Below are 21,016 nucleotides of genomic sequence, written 5' to 3'. Positions count from 1 at the left end.
TTCTGGTAGCACCGTAATTACCGGGAAGATAGCGTAACTGGGCATCTATAAGTTGTCATAGGCATCCCGCCCTCCCATCGGCGCGTGCTGGTCTAGTAAATGAGCGCGTCACTTCACGCTCCCGGTATCCAATCAGCGCTGTCAATGCAAGTCGTTGACTGTGGCGATGTATGTGTTGTGTGCTGGCTGCTACGAGCGAGGCTAGACAGGCAGTATGGCGGAGGAGAGCAGTGTGTACGAGTTAGAGGGTCTAGAAAAACAATTGCAGACTTTGTTTAGCCGCTACTCAAGCGATGAACTCCGAGGCGACAGCGAAGCGTTCTGCTTTGACTTTTGCAAGGTATGGAGCCGTAGCTGAAGTTAGCGGCGTGCTTGTTGTCAAAGATAAGCATATATGTTAGCCGACTCCCCTCCCCCAGAACTACTAGTTACACACGGCTAGCATTAGCGGCTAAGCCCGTTATCATTTAGCTAACTAGCAGTAGTCGCTTTAAAAACAAGCATATTTGCGTGACAAACAGCGTGTCAAGTAATCCGAGCCCGCATACACACGATTTTAGCAAAACATGCGAGCCACTTAAGCAGTGATTTAGTGACAGTGCATGATTTCAGGCTGACTTTGCTAATCGTATGAGCCAGCTAGCCCAGAATTTTCTTGCAAGTTAGCATGGTTGTACGCTGAATGTTTACTAACTACCCGCTGGTCAGGATTTTGCACGATTACACTACGTTTTGGCAGCGAATACGCTGAAATTGGGTTAATATTTGTTATCCTGTGCTGTCGGGCGTTTGTTTTACAGCCCACCTTTCACAGCAGTGGGAAAATAATTCCTGCCATCACTAAATGGTCTCACAGTGGTTGCATCTTATGCAAAAGCGCATTGGAATGGCAGTAACTAATAACCCTGCACTGTTAACAACAGAGAGATAAAATCATGTTTGCCCAATTACTGACACTAGAAATAGCCAGGCGTACTACTTCCTGTTGACAAATCCCAGCTGTAAGCCATCCAAACTTTAAAAGTAAGCATTAAACGCGTGACGCATAGGCATATGTAATTTGACTTGATTTCTTTGGAGCTGAAGTTGGGGTGCTAGAGCTTGGGAGTATAACAAAATGAGAAGTAATTATTGCACCACATATTTTAAAATGATATCACACATGGTATTGAGTTTGTTGTTCATAAAGAAGGTGCCAGACTCGGGCTGTCATGCTTTGCTAACATGGTTACATTTAGCTTAGTAGGGAACTAATTGTTGCAGTTGGATGAGGGCCTAAACCAGGGGTGTCAAACTCCAGGCCTCGAGGGCCGGTGTCCTGCAGGTTGTAGATATCACCCTAGGTCAACACACCTGAATCAAGTGATCAGTTCATTACCAGGCCTCTGGAGAACTTCAAGACATATTGAGGAGGCAATTTAGCAATTTATATCAGCTGTGTTGGATGAAGGAAACATCTAAAACCTGCAGGACACTGGCCCTCGAGGTCTGGAGTTTGACACCTGTGGCCAAACTAAACACTGGCTGAGGGTTAACACTTCACTGCGTTCCACTGCAGATGAGCTGGATTTCCACCATTAGAGGGCAACATAAGGATTAGGATGTCATAGGTCAACTGTAAACAGATATTGTTTCGTGATGGGCCTGTAGTACATGTTCAAGTAAAAATAATCTAGGTAGCTGTCCAAAACACACAGATCTAAAGTATAACATGATATAAACAGATCTTTGTAATCGAGTGCGATTAGAAGCATCAGCAGTGTACTTGCGTTTGCACTCAAAACCTTTAAAAATGCCATATCCATAGAGATGCTGTGCAATTGCACTTTGTATTGTACTTTTGTTTAGATGTTGTTTTTGTCTTTGCAGCTGGTGGAGGAGTACGCCTCTCGCTGGCAGGTGCTCCTGCCTCAGCTCAGGATCCTTGAGATTGCTCTCTGCTATTTTGCGCAAGCCTCATCCTTCTTCACGTCAAACTGTGATCACGTGCTCCGCACACTCAGTAGCCTGGCTTTGTAAGTACCCAGTCCTACCTAAAAAGGTTGCTTTCAGTCTTTGCTGATCTAAATACCTCTCACAGATTTGCTGTGATTTTTGGTTGTTTCCAGGCTGAAGTTTTCTTATCTTATAAGTAGTCTGGATTATTTATAAGTGCTGTTGTAGCTCGTACTTGCACTATATAAGTCAGAGGAAAGCAGCACCTTTGTTTCCCAAACATCCCTCTTTTCTGGATAGTTTTGCTTGTAATGTAGACAAAGCCAGACACACATAGTTGGACACAAAGTTGAATTGTTTATTAACGACACAGCTGCCTCTGTAGCATGGGCATGGTGCGGTTATGAAAAGTCTGACACGGAGCAGAAAACCCGTCCCTACCACAGAAACAATCCCCTTCTACCACCTATGCAACAATCATGTAAAAGAGTACGGAGAATTTACAAATGAGAAGAAAAAAAGATCTGCCAGGTGCTCAAAATAAACCTCATACGCAAACTCTAGAACAGGCTTTTCTCTGCAGTACGCCATATAATAAAGACTCATAAATATACTAGCGGCCAAATATATGTTTTCACACATTGGTCAGAGTACTCGACTCCAGGGACACTACGCCCAGCTGAAAACACTTCTCACAAGTAGAGTTGCCTCGTTTATATTACGCGTCAGACCAAAGTATTGGAGGAAATTTGCAACGTAGCATACCACGTTGCGCCAACAGATATGTGGATGAACCGAACAGCACATCCTTGTATGAGCTTAATGGAGCGCGTCATTTAAGACTGCACACTCTTCAGTCGATGTTCGTAGACAGGCTAGTTTCCTGACGATCATACAAGACCAGTAATGATAGCCGGGGGGCCTCAGGAGGCTTTTGCGTGACTGCGTGGGGTCATTTAGTTTGTGTCACTAAGGGATAGCACCTTGTAATTTATTAAATTTTTGATTATTTAATTTGAATGTAAAAAAATAAAGAAATAGTACTTTCAATTTGGTGATTAAATAAACCAGTGACTTGATTTACGGAAAATACACTATGTTGTGATATACACTGTTATGGGGATAAGAACGACATGATTTTGGTCTTATCAGTACAACCAAGATGGAAAGTAAGAAAGCTAACAGCAGCTTGTGCTAATGCAGCTCTGCATGACTTGTATCTAGAAATTTGTCATTGGATCTCAGCTGTATTGGCTTAAACTGACATAATAAGCACTTGACCTGAGCAGTGTGTGACCACATTTTGCACAGGCGTGTGGTCTGCTGGTGCAGTGTTTGCTGCACTTGACAGACTAATTTCACTGTGTGTGTGTTTCACACAGTGCGAATTGTCATACATGATCATGAGTCATTAAAAATATAATCTAATCACTTCCTTTCATACTCAAAGGTTTGAAATGGCTCTAAAATACACAATAAATATTAGCCTCATCTTTTGATTGTTTCCTCTGGTTTTTAATTAATTCTTTTTAGTTTTGGAGTAGTCAGTCCTTCTGATTATATTTTCTTCTCCTGCTTAAATAGCTTATAAATTAACTCAGTGCCATCTTCAAATGAAGGAAAAGAGACAAAATTAAGAGGCATAGTTGTTTTTAAATAATGATTAGAAGAGCACTGGTTTGTGCACATGTAGCTGGAGCCCTGCTCATTTCCTATTCTCCTAGTGATCAAATATTGATGGTGGACCGCTGCCATTTCTGTCTGGCTGCTATAGACTTTTCTCAGTTTCTAGTTTAAGAGAAACATTTTTAGACATAAATAATTGTTATCTCGTTAAACAACCACTGTTAATGTTAAAGATGGGAAGTGCTGATAGCATTAATATTACTGTTTTATTATTAGCCATAAGCCAGTTCCTTAATGATAGCTTGGCAGACAAATAATATGGGTAATTGCTAATAGTTAAAAATCAAAGGTTAATGTGTGTACAGGCCAAATTAACATTTAGGATAACTGTTTAATACTTCAGTATTGTTGAAATAGGAGCCTTACTGACCTCACAAAGTTCCTATTAAGACCAGGGTATCAGTTTGCTGTTCCAAGTGTTCAGCTGCTAGTGAGGGGAAGGGGCTGTGTGCCTGCCTGTCTAGTAAGGGTGTGAAACAGAGCCTCAAATGTTATCGTGGTATTTCATAGGGCACTTTGATATAATGATATACATTAAGTGACGATATGAAAACGTCTATCGTTTCATATTACGCTATCGTTTGCTTCGTGGTGTCGTGGTGCCGTAAATATTGCTGTTTACGGCAATATTTTTTCCTCTTTTTGATGGTCACTGTAGTGGCTCTATTAATTTCTTAAAGTTCTCTCTTTCTCTTATATTGAAAATAACCACACTACAGACGGATAAACGACTGTTTTTACGCATTGTTGTTAGCAACAACAACGGTAAAGCCAGCGTGTAGCTCCGCCGTCTGCTTGTTTATTTTCCACATAAACCTTTCACAATAAAGCTGAAGGTCCTTTTGAGATTTTTCAAAATAAACTGAAATAATGAGAAACAAAAGGACCAATCAAAACAAATCGAAGACCTTATTTCTAAATGAGGGGCTACCACTGTAGCATGGACATGGTTTGGTTATGAAAAGTGTGACACAGAGCAGAAAACTGTACTATGCGAATTATGCAGGAAACCGGTCCGCACCTCAGACTCAAACACGACAAACCTCGTCTACCACCTATGCAAGAATCATGTGAAAAGGTATGGAGAGAGTTTATGGATGAGAAGCAAAAAAAGAGCCGTCAGGTGCTCAAAATAAACCTTAGACTCAAACGTTAAAACAGGCTTTCCCCCACGTTGTTGGGAGGATAAATATCTTATATCGGGATATGAGGTTTTGGTCATATCGCACAGCTCTAGTATTTCAAGAAAATTATTAGAATAATTATATTTCTTGAAATATAGAAAAAAAAAAAAGCTGATATATAAAAATTGTTTTATTGCTACTCTCAGCTTGCAGGCGGTGGCATTTTTAAGTGTAAGTAAATGAAGGGCCATTTCCATCCTTCTCTTCCAATGAGCTTGCCATTGTTGACACACTGCCTAATTTGAAGTGTGACTCTATTGCCACTTGGTGACAGCAGCAGTATTACAGCTCAGTAGCACAAGTCAAATGTAAGCTACAACGTAGCCTGGGTAGTGTTTTTAAGTAAAAGCATAAAAATAACTCCTTAACACTTACACTCAGCTGCTTAGAGCCCTGCTTTTCCACCATGTAGCGGCATCAGTAACTTCCATTTTCCATTTGCTCTTCCTGTCATATGTAGTGCAACTAGCATGTGCTCAAGTGATGCTCTGGAGTCAGCTGTTTACATTGGGTCATACCTTCTGCTAGTATCTTCTCCTTTGTAGTCTGATTGTAGTCGATAGTGTGTCTATTGATTTTTGCTTCAAGTGGCAAAATACTAGGGGTGCAACGATACACAAAATTCACGGTTCGGTTTGATACTTTGGTGTCACGGTTCGATATTTTTTCGATACAAAAAAAGTTCATGCCTTTTTAATTTGTCATTTATTAAAATTACAAATGTATATTTTAACTCAAAAGTACAGTTTTTAAATTTAATGTTGCTGAAACAACAAAATAATAAAAAAAAAATCTATCTGATCAAGAAATCACTCATCTTTGGAAAAGAGAGTTTATTACAGAGAAGTGGCTCTTTCCAAAATAAAAGCTATACTAGACGCTTCTTCTGGGCTATATTTCTCAGCAGCATATTAAACATATCAGGTCCCCATAAGGAGAATCATGTCCTAACGGCTGTTTAAATGACTCGGGTAAAGTTTGTAGCATGCGTGCTTGTTGTTTTTGTCTGCTTCCACTTGTCTTTGGGCGATCGTGGCTCAAGAGTTGGGAGGTCACCTTGTAATCGGAAGATTGCTGGTTCGAGCCCCGGCTTGGACAGTCTCGGTCGTTTTGTCCTTGGGCAAGACACTTCACCCGTTGCCTACTGGTGGTGGTCAGAGGGCCTGGTGGCGCCAGTGTCCGGCAGCCTCGCCTCTGTCAGTGCGCCCCAGGGTGGCTGTGGCTACAATGTAGCTTGCCATCACCAGTGTGTGAATGTGTGGGTGGATGACTGGATGTGTAAAGCGCTTTGGGGTCCTTAGGGACTAGTAAAGCACTATACAAATACAGGCCATTTAGGATGATGTCGGCGTAAATGTGCCGTCATATTCGTTGTGTTCCCTCTAGTGCTGTCAGCGTTTACCTCATTAAAATGACATTAACACCATAACGCCGCAAATCTCTCTTAACAAGTTACCGCGGATCGCCCCATGTGTGGTGCTGGACTGCGTCAACACGTTAATGAGCAAACTGTACTAACACTCTAGTTCCCACCATTTGAGTATTGCGTGGCACTTCCGACATACTGTTTTACTTTTGTCCATAACGCGGCTTATCTTGGTTTTCAAGCTTCACATGAAAACCAAGATAGTTCCTAACGCCAGATCTGAATGAGGGTGGGGAAGGTTCTATTTCGGGTAGCGTTGAGGCAGTTGCCATGTTGCAACGAGCTTAGCTTCTAGGGGTGGGTTTTTATAATCGATTTATCGATTAAAATCGATTCTGGCTTCTGGAATCGATTTTTTTAATATGAATTTATTTTGCCCGAAATGCCAGAACCTCAGGTGAAACCCCACAAAATGTCAACAACCACCAAACAGCTAAAACAGTGAATGAGAGCAGGAACACGGATTCTACACAAAGACGTAAACACAAAGCGCGGACCGCAGATCAGAATCAGTGAGATGTCGCCTTTCTCACCCGACGGGACGGACACGGTCGGGGCTGAAAGAGCCGACAGGTCGCTGATTCTGATCTGTCGGCGGGTCCGCGCTTTGTGTTTACGCCCTTTTTGTGCTTATTCTAAAGCTGTTAGTTTTTATCTCTCTCCAAACATTATTGACTGAACCAGCAGCAAAAGAAGATCCAAACTACGCTTCACATAAACACCGTCATGAATTCACTCTGACTTTTACTGTTTTGCTTCCACCACAATAAAAATCACACTTCATGCAGCGCTTTCTCTCTCTCTGTACTTCAAGAACAGTTTCCCGTCTAAAATCTTTTTTCTGCATTATTCACTTGCTTGTTACGCACAAGTCTACCGGTGTTTACAGGCTGTCGGCCACTGTTTTTTTTCCTTTTACATACTTCCGAAAAGAAAACCTAATTTCTGCTGTTCAATACTGAAAAAATTTAAACTTTTTAAAATTATGCAAAACGCTTAGCCATAAAACCGCTGTAACATCAGAGGTAATGTTCATAAGTTGATTAATGATTTTCTCTCGTTTTTGATGTACTGCAGAATATTTTTATAAAATCCCAGGCCAGGAAAATCACCTTCATGTTTTTCTGTGTTTTATCTTCAGCTACTTTGACACAAAGGCATCTGCTATGATGCTTACACATTTGATAAAGTCTTGTGTGTGTCAGCTTCCTTTTTATAGATACAAAAATATGCAAATGTATTGATCTGAATTATAATATTTCTGACTGTCAAAATTTCCCAGATTCAAATCGAATGAAATTGAATCAAATCGAATTGAATCGAATCGTGGATCGAATTGATTCTAGAAATCAGTGACGATACCCAGCCCTATTAGCTTCTGTCTTGCTAGCTTGCGCTGCGCTCAGTGGATCTGCACTCGACAGTGCAGGCTAGGCGGAGTAGTCGAACGCAGATCCACTGAGCGCTCAACACAGACAGCATCATCAGAAGAAAAGTTGATAAAGTAAACAAAAATTTGTATTGTTTGATACATATGCGTACAGAACCCAAAGCACTTTATCGAATGGTTCAATATCAGTAAGAGTATTGTTGCACCCCTACAAAATACATATGTTGTTTTCACAGAAACAGTTTTCTTGCATATTTTGCGAACTTGTGCTTTGTTGGAGGTTGTTGAAGAAACTCAATTTTCAGGTACGGAATTATGATCGGAGATTGACATGCAGCTCTTGCTCTCAAACGTGCCTGGGCTAGTGTTGTTGTTATGCATAACGGAGACGATAAATTCATGATATTGCTATAGCAATATACGATATGGCATTCCTAGGTGTTATTAGGGATGATGTGAAATGGCACAGCACTGAAGTTTGCAGCAATCCTGTGTGAAGTTGTCATTTGGAAGAGGCAAAGATGGCACTGTTGGTATAAATAGTGTTGTAAATAAATGACTCTAATCTGACAACCCTACGTGATATCTATACTGTTTGTGGTACTTACGGTACATAAATACTAGGGGTGCAACGATACACAAAATTCACGGTTCGGTTCGGTTCGATACTTTGGTGTCACAGTTCGATATTTTTTCGATACAAAAAAAATGTTCATGCATTTTTAATTTGTCATTTATTAAAATTATAAATATATATTTTAACTCAAAAGTACAGTTTTTAAATTTAACCCTAACCCTTGTGCGTGTTTTTTATTTTGACAGCGAATGCGCACCTGCGGACCACTTATGTGCAGCCCTGGTTATTTAGCTTGTCAGAAATTCTTTTGTCCATGAAACCATAAAGCTGCACTTTCTTTTTGCCTTATAGTCTGATTTGTCATAACTTCTCCGTTTTGTGGTAAGCTTTTCTTTGGCTGTCACTTCTTCACCCTGACCTGTCTTATTTGGCTCAGCAGAACTAAATTATATATCTGTCTGTGAAGGTCATCGTAGTCAAATATATATCTTGCTGCTTTTACACACGCACTCACATAAGCTCAGCGATTCTCTGCGCGATCAACCTCTCACATGTTTAAGCTGCGTGAGATTTCACTTGTCATGTTTGCATAGTAAGCTAACAATTAATAAGACGATGTCAGAGGAATTGGTGCGCAAATTATCATCACTCACAGATCAGTGCTGTCGCTCTCTATACACAGTTCGCGCGATTGCAAAGTGAAAGCAAAAAAACAAGCGCAAATTCAAACGCGATTTCAATATGTCACATATTGACAGTGGCTCACCGATGCCAATGACATAATTACCCAGCTACATTTCCAAAAGAATGCAAAAGCATTGACATATATTTTTCCTTCCTACAATCCGGTTGTTCAGTGATGACGCGACGAATCCTACTTCCGGGTCTAAAGTAGTCTGCATTTAATATGGCTTTTGTGTTGTTAACATGTTTAATGTTATGTATTTTCTTCTATTTAATCTCAAAAAGCTCCTAAAACAGTCAGTGATCCCTGTTGACCTCCCTCGGCTTTTATTACCGCTAATCATTTATTTAAGCTCAGTTTTTAAAACCTTAGGATGTAACTGCAGCCCAGCCCATGCAGCAGTATATGAATGACTAACCTCGTATTGTGGATGGATTATCTCAGTTGTTCTCCTGGCTAAAGTTTGGTCCTTTTACAGCATCCTGCCATGCGATTACATTTGTTCCTGACCACCGAGAACACTCACGTTAACTTTTATCGAGTGGAAAAAAAGTTAGCTTGTTTATATTATGCTAACATAGCTGTGTCGCTAGCGGTCACGTAGCACATCATTATATACCAGCTAGCCCAACTTCAGTAACCCTACAAACGTCACTGCTGTCTTCATTTATGCTGGAAGTGATAGCAGAGCTGTACGTTTTAATTTGTTTCCAAAACCCCGCAGTCAGGACATGCTATATTGTATTTAGATAGAAGCTAGCGAGCTAAAATATCGAACCGTGACACCAAAGTATCGAACCGAACCGAACCGTGAATTTTGTGTATCGTTGCACCCCTACTAAATATATCCATCAACCCTTTATAGTTCATCACGTCCCTCAATAACAGAGTTCCTTAGAGCCACACAGATAGCTAGTTTACTCGGAATATCCAGATTTAAGTTTTAAAGTAGCTTGGAAATGAGCATTTATTCCTTTGATTTCTCCACAGGAGTGTTTTTGAGTTGCTGCTTTTCTTTGACCAGAACGACTTCTATCAGGAGCCACTGAAACACTTTACTGATACATTCCAGGTGAGAATAAAGAGCTTATTATCTTCCCAATAGAACAGTGAATGCATGTTTGTCAAATCTGATTATGTTCATTATCATTCATTTCACTGCATATTTTGTTGTCAGGGCACTCCATCATTTGGGCTAGACCTTTGCTGCTGTACCTAAAAAGTTATTTTGTGGTCCCATCTTTTATGTACTCTGTGGCACGATAGCGCAATTAAGACACTTTTGTGTTTTTTCTTTATTCTCCTCCAGGAATGTTATTTGGCTCTTGCAAAGCACCAGAATGTTCACTTACTTCAGGTGGAGGGTTTGGTTCAGGGCGGCGGGCCTTGGGCCAACCCGACCGTACAGGCAATCCTCAGCGAGTCCAGTTTACCTCAGAATGACGGTCAGTGATGTAGTTATTATTTGTAGAAATGCTAATACTGGAGTAACTGTAACACACCAGCTACCTTTAAATTTTAATCAGCTGTCTTTTAAAAATTAAAAGAAAAATTTATAATACCATACTTTGTTTTTTTTTTCTTAATTAATAATAATTTCTCATGTTCTGTCAGAAATCAACCATTTCATTTGCTGAATGGAGGAAAGTTAGGCTTCTGCTCCTCCAGAGGCCATTGTAAATTCTTAATGCTGTCTGCAGGTTATCTAACATAAAACTGTGTTATCACTGGTTGTTCTCATACAAAGTAAAACTCTGTTCTGACTTGGCTTTCCTTCAGTGGATGGATACATCAGCTCTCAGCTGCCGGTGTTCTTTGAGCTTCGCGTGCGCTACCTTTTATCCTGTGAGCGTATTGCTGAGGCTATGGCCCTGGCTAAGTGTTGTGCTCGGCATCCCAACACAGGACAACACTTGTTCTTCCTCCAGGTCTACCTCACGTGGCTTTACAAAACTTCACAGCATGACTGTCTACATAAAGAGGTGGGTAGAGTGCAGTAATAAAATACTTTTTCCTTCCGTGTAAAGTTACTCTGTGGACATGCTTGTATTATATACGTCTTTACTAAGACTTGCCTGAACTAGAAGTCATTTTCCAATGTTTTTTAGGTTGCGGATCTTAATGGTAAAAATGCAGTGCACATCATCTGTAACTTGGAGTTTGAAGAAACGGATGAGTTACTGTTAGCTCTCATCACAGCCTTTCTGTCCCAGCAGCTCTGGAGGGGAGATATGTACTATTTGTGGTAAGTAAACAGTATTATAAACAAATAACTTTTTCAAATTTATTCTAAGTGAGGGCTGTTCTACAAATATTACAGCAGGCGAGTTATTTTTAATGCAATGTTTACATCCCTACATCTTATTATCAAGAACAGATTTTACTTCTTTCTCCCCCCCTTTGCAGTGATCTTGTGTTCTTGTGGACTAAACTTCATACTCGGTTGAACACATCCAAGCAAGTTCTTCTAGAGGAGACTCGCCAGCTGATGCTGTCTGCCACTAATGTCAACTCGATCTTCCCGTTCATCAGATCCATACTGCAAGAAGTTAGACCATATAATAACACGTTAACTATAATAATATTATATATATATTCATGGAGATGAATATTTAACTCCTTTGTTTATATCTCATTAGGTTGGAGACGATGGTATCCAGCTTTGTGTGGAGCTCTGTGCTAATGCACTGAAGTCTTGTCTTCCCTGTGATACCCTCACGAAATCACTAATCTACAAAACCATTGCCGGCCTGCTACACAATGATCTGGAGGTATGCCGGGCGTGTGCTCTTCTCGTCTTCTTCTTGGAGCGCACTGTTGAGTCCTACAAGATGGTCTACCTTCTTTACATGCATCCTGATCAAGAGTACGATGCAGAGTACAGCTCTATTGGAAATAATGTTCGCTTTGAAACGCTACAGGTTGGGCATCTTTTTTTTGTGTGTATATATTAACAGACTGAAGTTTATTTTAAGAAAAGTAAAGTCTTAGTAGTATAGACATTTCACTTGTGGAAATAAATATATTCCTGTATCTGATAAATTTGCACTATTCTGTTTCTTCTTCCTACTTCTATTTATTGTCATAAAAGCTAGCTATAAGAAGAAATCCTTGTCTTCCAGTAGTTGAATGGCTTGCAAATAGCTAAGTGGTTAAAATACAAGTCTACAAAGTTCTAAATCACAGTGTCAGATGTAGTAATTAGAAAATTATCCATGTGTGTAGAAATGGTGCTAAAAGACTTCATTCTTTTGTTCTCTTCTCAGGTCTTGAAGAAGGATCTGTATTTTGATCCAGAGTTTTGGAACCTCATTGCTTTGAGGACCAACTGTTTGAAGCTGATGAATGAGAAAGTGGTTAGTGCTGCTCTTGAAGAAATCATGGAGGACAAATGGATTTCAAACTACTGCACCAAAGACTCTGCTTTCCGATCAAGTGTGTTGGCATGTCAGAAAGGAAGTAAAAGTGTACTTCAGGCAGAAGCTAAAAAGCGGCATCATAAAGAGGATACGAATGCTGCATCAAAAAGACTAAGGATGGGCACAGGAAAAACACCAGTAAATGTTGATCACAGTGCAAAGAAGAAGGGCAACCAGGGGTCAAGACCTTTGAAAGAAAGATCTGCTGAACCTTTGAGGCGCTCATTTTGGCAGCTAGACAGAATACGGGACAGTGTAGGCCAAGCTTACGAACAACATAGACGCATTACACGGTTGTCTGAAAAGAATCTCCCAAAACGGAGAATTAGAAAACCAAAGTGGCTCCTAGAAGACTCGGGAACTCTTGAAGAGAACGTTCCCCTGAAGGTCAAAAGACATGGGTTAAAACATGACAAGCACCATCGATCATCTCTCAGATCAGAAACTGGTCGTATCAGGAACCATGCCAAACACAAATCTTCAGTGAACCTTCAGTTAAATGAAAGTGAAGACATTAAATACCAGAAAGGGTTTTCTTTGGATTGTTCTAAACCAGATTCTCCTCCACAAGTAATTCTGGAACTTTCGCTACCAGACAATGAACTTGTGGGTGCGTTTAATGAAGATGTTTGCAACCGAAAGAGAGGGTTCCCACAAGTGCTTCTTTACAAACCTACTGTGAAGCTTCCTGCAACATCACCACTCGTCAAGACTGTGCATCGTAACAAGGTGATTCTCAGAGCACGGGATCCATCCATATTTGTCCAGCAGTTGCATTGTTATGCAAGGCGGCAAAAAGGAAAAGGAAATGGGCTGAATATTCACAGCTCAGTATCCACAATCACACGGTCATCTGTGCACGGTAGCCCTCCAAAAGATCCGCTTTGTGGAGAACCTGCCACTGAGACAAAGGATACAATTGGCTTTCCAGCAGCAGCAGTTAAACATAGAGGGTCCTCAGTTGGAGAAATTCAGACTTCTGTCTCAGGAAAGATATCTTCAGTAAGAGAGCTCTCTGAGAAGTCAGCTTCTGAAATGGGAGATACCACAGCGTCTTCAGCATCAACAGAAATTCCACGTTTAGATGAAATCCGCGAAGTTTCCACCATTGCTTCAGCAGAAGAGGCCTGTGAAGAGCCCACTGTTGAAATGAAAGTTACTATTGCCTCGAAATCCACGGTTTTAGGCAAAGCTCCAACAGCAAAAGATGTCTCAAAAACTGAAGTTTCTCAGACTTTAATATCAGGGAAAAAGAAAGTTACTGACAAAGTCCACCCAGTTTCCAATAAAGGGATTGCTTCCAAGTCTAGGAATGCTGATCGTGCACAGTCACAGTGTCAAGATAGAGAACAAGAACTTAACTCTTTCCAGACCGAGAGTGAAGAAGGCAAAAGCGATGTTTCTGTGATAGATCTCACAACGGTTTCACCTAAAGATTCAAGAGGACATGTGCCTTGTAAAAGTGACTCAAGTTGGGGAAGAAATGAAGCCGCTCTAAGGAAGTTAACCAAAATTGAGGCTTCATGTACAGACCATGACAGTATAAGTGACATATCTTCGCTAACACTAGTAACAGAGATGGTGACTGATCTTCCCCCTGGGCACCTTACTCAAGACCTGGAGAATGAAAAAGAGCGAACTCCAACCAATAGTGCCTCCAAAGACTCTAGAGTTGGAAGTAAACCTAAAAATCCTCAAAATATACGGACTACCTCCAGCTGCTCTTTACAAGAACAGGAGGCCTTGGAAGTTGATGGGACAGTGCAAACTCAGGATGGCAGTTTAGATACATGGGAGAACAGCGAACTTATGGAAACGCCACAAGAATCGGAGGAATCCAAGTTGGAGTACTGTTGTACCTTCTGCAAAAAGGATTTCAAGGGAACTCGTGTTGTGGCACATGCAATGTTCCATTATCGTAAAGATGAGTGCATGTTCTGTGGAAAAGTATTCACGGATGACCTCCAGGCCATGATGCACCTGTCTGATCATATAGAGAAGCTAAAGAGGATTAAAGCTGAAGAAAATGGGGTGCCTGACACCAAAGAAGTCTCAACACTTAAACCCAAAGCTAAGATGGCAAACACATCTTCTGGGAGTCAGAGTAAGGGGAGACCAAGGAAATCAACTGCCTGTCCTACATCAGTAAGCCCACCACCTGAAAGCAGAAAATTAAGATCCAATGACAAGCCTGTGGATGGTTCATCTTCACAAGAGAAACATAACACGTCTAAGCACCTTAATAGTAAAAGTCCTGTTCACAAAGTAAATGGGCATATCGACAAAAAGAAGGAATTTAACAGACAGAAAAAGGATGTGGAAGCTATGCAGATACTTGAACAAGATGCAAATATAGGCTCTTCTGCAGCAAACAAAAAGTTGGCCTGTTCCACAGAAGATAAATTAAAGGTGAAAGCTACAAAACAAATTTGGAAAGTTGTTACAGAAAAAAATACAGAGCCCCAAGAGAAAATTAGCTGTCCCGCAGATGGATGCTCTTTTTTTACTGACATTTCAAAGAACCGTGTTGCACTTCTATACCATGCACTCGATGATCACTACGGTGAGCTGAAACCTTTAGAACTGGCGTTCCATGTCGGAAACAATAAATGTAGTATTTGCATGAGGGTTTTATGGAGTTTCGAACATTTTCAACATCATGTTGAAAGACACAGATGGAGTCCAAGGCATCCTTGCCTTCATCAGGGTTGTACTGCCAGGTTCAAAAGCGGAATGGAAATGAGACGCCATGCCAGGAAGCACAGTCCACTGCAGGCAGTGTGCTGCCTCCCTGGATGCTCTCATTTATTTATTTGTCTTTGGGCACTGAACCTTCATGAAAGAGAACACTATGCTTCAAAATCTACTAATTCAGACAAAAACACAAATGCACAAACAGGCGACAAACTTGATGATGCATCAGCTGGGAGGCAGCAGCAGAGTTTGCCAGATAGTCTCACCGCTGCAAAGAAGACAGAGAGTGTGAAGACTGCACTAAAGTTACCAGAACAGGCAAGTCAAGAGTTGTTGGTAAGAATACAAGATAAAGCTGCTCCTCTCTCCATCAGCAGATCATCTTTGATAAAACAGAAGTTGAAAAAGAAAAACGAGAGCAAGAATTCAAATGTATTGAAGAGTCTTTCCAACAAGGAAACCTCTGCACAGCCTACTGATTCAAGTAATAGATTAAGGCATAATTTGAGAAAAGGGCAAGTAACAAGTACAGCCCTGATGGCTCCCAAAATTCACAAAGTTATCTCATCATCATTGTTAAAACACAGCAGCAAAGTGAGGCATAACCCGAAGCAGAAAAAACAAATCAAAGTAAACACAAAAGGTCCTAAAAAAAGAGGTCGACCACCCAAGTTAAATAATGCAATGGATGATGAAAAGATTAACGCTGGTCAAAAGGGTGAAATGGTGAAAGAAAAAACTGCAATGGCCAAGGCTCAGAAGAGCCCTGCCCAGCTTCGAGAGAAAGCTGTCAGTGCAATGGAGAGTAACAAGCTAAACAAAGAGAAAAGTCAGCAGGTCCAAGATGGAGGCGAACGTAGAGCCATGTCAACCAGCAAATTGAAGAAATTGGTGGGCAAGGAGATCAGAAGGAATTATGTCCAACTAAAGTCTTCATCATTTAACAGTTCAAAACCATCAGGCATCACCAACTCTGGAATTAAAAAATACAGGTCACTAAGAAGATGGGTTAAAATTAAAAATCATTCTGCACCTTCAGATCTCAAGAAGACAAAGAAGATTGCAAACAGTAACAACAATGAGACTTTGAAGAAAAACCCAAAACCTGCCTTAAAAAGCCATGCCACATCCAAATCTGCTGTCCCACAAGTCGAGGCCAAAGGAGCCGCAGTAAAAGGTTTTGCTGATGATGAAGTAAAAGTAAAGGTGGAAAACAAAGACTTGACTAAAAAGGTTACTAGTGACTCAGAGCTTTCTGTCCCAGCTCCCTGCTTAAACGTACCTCCCACCACTGAGAAGGCACGCAAGTTAAAAACAGAGGAAAAATCAAAGAAATCACTTGTTATAAAAGAAGACAAAAAAACAAGGACTGCTTCCTCAGACTCGAACAAGGAAAAGAAGCACAAGATGGTAAATGATGAAGTCAACACGGAGACTGTCAGGAGGGATTCCCAGACTAGAGAACCAGCCTTAATACAAACTGTTGAGTCTAAATCGGAAGTCCCACACGTTGAGGCCAGAGCAGCAGAAAGTTCTGCTGATGAGGGAAAGGTGAAGGTGAAAAACACAGATGCGACACACAATGGCTCCTGTGACTCTGTGCCAGCTAACGGCTCAGGTGTTCAACCCACACCACAGAAAGTGCAGAAACTAAAAAGGGAGAAAAGGTCAAAGAAATCAATAGCAACAAAAGAAGGGAAGACTACTCGAACTGCTTCTTCACACTCAGGCAATGTAAATAAGAAGCACAAAAATATTAACAAAAGAGGGAACAAAAAGTCTGTCAAAGCAGATCGCAGCAAAATGTCTAAAGAGAAAAAGACGGCAAAGTCAAAATGCATTCAGCAAAAGGGTGACTCGGCAGAATCTGCTCCTGTTGACGAGGAGGGAAAAGGAAAGCAAGAAGACTCAGTTGCACCATTAGACAGCTCAGTTTCCTCCACACCTGCTGCTACTTGTGACATCCTACATGAAAAGACTTGTCTACCTGCTGCGCCTGAAGGAAGCAAGCCGAAGGTAACAAATAAGGAAAAATCCCAGAGAAAGAAAGCCCTAGACCCCAGTAAAGCAGATAAGAAGCGAAAGCGTGTTCAGAAAGATGACGCAAAGACAGTGAAGAAACATCGCAAAGACAATGCGGCTCAGTCAGGATCTAAGAAGCCTGCAAAGTCTAAATCTGAAGTGCAACCGCTTGCTGAGGCCAAAGCGATGACTGATGGGAGCCCAGTGGGTGATGGAGAGAAACCTTCTGCAGAAACGGCACAGGCTACAAATAATGGACCTGGATACTCTGTGATAACAAATGGACAGATGTCAGGTGACGCTGAAGACACAAAGGCCTCTGTGTGCAAGAACACTCTTGCAGAGTACAGCAAAAAGCCGTACATGCGTCTGCCGCCTACAGCATACCTGGATGAGAAGTACATCACCATGCCAAAACGAAGGAAGGATGCGTTGTCTGTCCTGGTGTCTCAGATGAGCAACGATTTAGAGCAGGCCTGTTTGACATCAGCCGTGCAGAGACAACGATGTGCCAACTGTTTTGCCACGTTCAACAGTGTCGAGGAACTGCAGAGTCATCGCCAGCTGCAGAAATGCTCAGACCTCTTTGGATTTGACTCCGATGACGAGGGTGAGTAAGCTGTCTTGGCTACTGATGGAAATCATACTCTTAAGTTTTTATGCAATACATAGTGGTCCAAATCAGTAAAAAATGGTGAAAGAGAAACATGCTTTTCAGTGCAGAAGTTTATAAACAGTCTGTGCATAGTCATAACAGTCTGCTGCACATACAGACAAGTGTTTAAAGAGTAGAACAAATGAGTTTGTCTATCTAAATGGTATAATTGAAAAGAGGTGCTGTGGGTGTGAGGTGTGTTCTAATAATGTTTCTTGTGTTTTATTGATGCCAAAGTTCAAATATGTGAATTTATTTATATATATTAGAGTGACAGAGCCGTAAGACTTTTCTTGCGTTCAGCTGACACTATCACTCACTTTTAGTAAACTGACTTAAAGAAAAATGACCTGGGTAAACTTTATTTTTATTTTTTAACAGCCCTCTGTATGTTTAGTATTATTAAAATTCACGGTTCGGTTCGATATTTTTTTCGATACAAAAAAATATTCATGCCTTTTTAATTTGTCATTTATTAAAATTATAAATATATATTTTAACTCAGTAGTACAGTTTTTAAATTTAATGTTGCTGAAACAACAAAATAATTTTAAAAAATCTTTGGAAAAGAGAGTTTATTACAGAGAAATGGCTCTTTCCAAAATAAAAGCTATACTATACGCTTTTTCTGGGGTATACTCTCAGCAGCATATTAAACATATCAGGTCCCCATAACGGCTGTTTAAATGACTCGGGGTAAAGCGTGTAGCATGCGTGCTTGTTGTTTTTGTCTGCTTCCATTTGTCTTTGCACTAAGATGATGTCGGCGTAAATGTGCAGTCATATTCGTTGTGTTCCCACAAGTGCTGTCAGTGTTAATCTCGTTAAAATGACATTAATGCCATAACGCTGCAAATCTCCGTTAACGAGTTAACACGGATCGCCCCCGTGCGTGGGGCTGGACGGCGTCAACACGTGCGTGGCACATCCGACATACTGTTTTAGTTTTGTCCATGACGCCATTACCTTCAGGGTAATGCGTCACATGAAAACTAAGATGGTTCCAAACGCCAGATCTGAATGAGGGTGGGAGAGGTTCGGGTAGCGTTGAGGCAGTTGCCAACCGAAAGCACTGTATCGAACGGTTCAATATCGATACGAGTATTGTTGCAGCCCTAATATGTATGTATGTATTTATTTAAGTGGCTTTTTTCCCAAGGCTGATTTAAGTTTGTGAGGGGGTTTTTTTGTTTGTTTTTTTATAAAGAGCTGCATGGTGCTTTATGTAGTTATTGTAAGGCCAGGATGTTGTAGGATAACATTATTTTATGATTCTAACATAATTTTCTCTCTCCTGTTCTTTCCTCCTCTTTGTAACTTTAAGGCATCGTGTTTAATTGAAGTGAAAAGAACTGAGGCTTGGGATACAACACCTGTGGACCTACATGGAGCCCAAGGATGGATTGTACCTCAGCAGATTAGTGCACTCTGAATGGCTTGCTTGTTACTCTGTGCAAAGACTCGTGCATCTGGAGATGCACAGCAAGAACTGAAAGGCTTACCGGATTTCTGCTGTGGGGTGTTTCTAAAGAGTAAGGCCCGAGAGCAGCCTGATCTAATAGCCAATCAGTGCAAACAGCTACTGAACTGAATCCCAGTCAGTTTGTGAGAAGGAGAGATACTGAAGTGCCTGCTCTGGAATTGCCATGCTGTTTTCCAGCTGTTATACCTGGTTTGGACGCTAAGCATTGTGGGTTAAAGACAATGAAAGCTGTTGAAAGCTGTGAAAAAACAAATAAACTGACAAGGCTGTTGCTGTAATAAGGATACATATTTTTCACAGTAAGCCATAAAATATTATTTGCTTTTTGCACTCTTCTCATAAAATTTCTCAGTTAATTTGTCCCACCCTTGACTGGTAATGGTGGGAATATACAGTGAAAGAATCCTTTGCAAGTTCATGCTGATTTAACATGCTAATTTAGACAGAGTCTAATCTCTAAAGTTGTAAGATTGTGGTATCAAAGTCCTCTTTGAGAAGTTTTTATTGAATATTTCTTGTTTAAATACTAATTGTATTTCTTATTAAAAAATGTGGTTGATTAGGTCTAAGCTGCTTGACCTTACCATGAGCAACCAGTAGGAGTCAGTGCTCACCAATCTCTTAATCAGTTAAAAGTTTTATGTTTTGGTTTTCTTTTGGCAGTGAATTCAATATTCTTTGCTCTTTTTGCAACATAAAAAGCTGCTCGTGTTCTTTAACACTGTATGATATAAAGAAATTGCTTCATTTTCAATCATATCTGGAAAACTGAACCAAGCAATAACTGAGACCCACCAAAATTTGCCAGTATCCCACTAATTTATTGTTGGATTTGGTTCTTTATCATAGTTTGTTTGTAATTCCCTGACAGTTCAGGAACTGACCCTCTGGCTTCTATTTAATCATGTAATCGTAATTTTTTTTTTTTTTTTTTTTTTTTTTTTTTTTTTTTTTTAAACCACAGAGACATTTTTGATTTCTTTATTCAGAGAGAAACAGAAGCGGCAGGAATAAACAGTTTAAAGTGTTACTGGGAGGCCAAACCAGTCTTTTCTCAAGCAGCAGCAGGTTATATTTATTTGTTTTATTTTCTATCTTTTGTAAATATTTGAAGAGTTTCAATGGCTAATTATATAAGGGGATATTGGAGCTGGGTTTATATTTTGTTCTTGAAGAAAAAAAATAAAACTTATTTCAAATCGTGTTGATTCTGCTGGTCTAATATATGCGAGACATATTGCCTTTAAATTAGAGGAAAGAACTGCTTCCTCCATAATTATGAAATGAAATACTTTACTGCTCTGGATAAAAATATGACACAGACGGTAAAGAAAATATTACATTATGTCCTGAATGGAATTATAGTATCATTTTTACCTTTTTGCATGCCTTTAAGCCCATGTTAATATTAAAGTTTCAAATATTTTCATGTGTTTCAAAGGTGTGTTTCTACAGAGTGGTACGTAACATGGCTATGCAATAAATCATATTGCAGACTGTCATGGTCAGAACAGCCTAGTAAGATATTGGCTTATAGTGATATGACCCTCATCTACAATAATTATATACATCCATTCGCTTCCGCTTATCCTTTTCAGGGTTGCGGGGGGCGCTGGAGTCTATCCCAGCTGTCATAGGGCGAGAGGCGGGGTACACCCTGGACAGGTCGCCAGTCTGTCGCAGGGCCAACAACCTTCTAGTAGTGGGTTGAACTTCTGCCTTCGGATTTGTCCTAATTCTTCATGGCACATATTCAACAAGCTGGAAACATTCCTCAAAGGTTTTGGTCCATATTGACATGATGGAGTTACACAATACATCCATGATGTAAATCACCTGTTCTACTACTCCTCAGAGGTG

General features: G+C 40.5%; 1 protein-coding gene across 1 annotated transcript; it reads left to right on the top strand.

Moving 5' to 3' along the window:
- The first annotated feature begins 162 nt into the window (after positions 1–162).
- Positions 163–20,093, top strand: LOC146642360 (uncharacterized). The gene is made up of 10 exons (XM_085397261.1): positions 163–340; positions 1,870–2,015; positions 9,874–9,955; positions 10,193–10,328; positions 10,663–10,865; positions 10,992–11,128; positions 11,290–11,431; positions 11,523–11,804; positions 12,150–17,628; positions 18,998–20,093. The coding sequence occupies exons 1-10, from the start codon at positions 215–217 to the stop codon at positions 19,012–19,014; spliced, it is 6,750 nt and encodes a 2,249-aa protein (XP_085253387.1). The 5' UTR covers positions 163–214; the 3' UTR covers positions 19,015–20,093.
- The last annotated feature ends 923 nt before the right edge of the window (positions 20,094–21,016 follow it).

The sequence above is a fragment of the Rhamphochromis longiceps genome, linkage group LG23, assembly GCF_057381845.1.
Source record: "Rhamphochromis longiceps isolate RC_006_pf linkage group LG23, R_longiceps_female_GT1.1, whole genome shotgun sequence".
In the NCBI taxonomy this organism is placed as follows: Eukaryota; Metazoa; Chordata; class Actinopteri; order Cichliformes; family Cichlidae; genus Rhamphochromis; species Rhamphochromis longiceps.
The sequence above is the reverse complement of the archived record's forward strand: the minus strand, read 5'-3'. Positions and strand labels throughout refer to the sequence as shown.

Excerpts from the sequence above, each read along its gene's own strand:
- LOC146642360 (XM_085397261.1), top strand. The coding sequence starts at position 215 with ATGGCGGAGGAGAGCAGTGTGTACGAGTTAGAGGGTCTAGAAAAACAA. Across the intron at positions 341-1,869 it reads TCTGCTTTGACTTTTGCAAG|CTGGTGGAGGAGTACGCCTC; the intron begins GTATGGAGCCGT and ends TTGTCTTTGCAG. Across the intron at positions 10,329-10,662 it reads CAGTTTACCTCAGAATGACG|TGGATGGATACATCAGCTCT; the intron begins GTCAGTGATGTA and ends GCTTTCCTTCAG.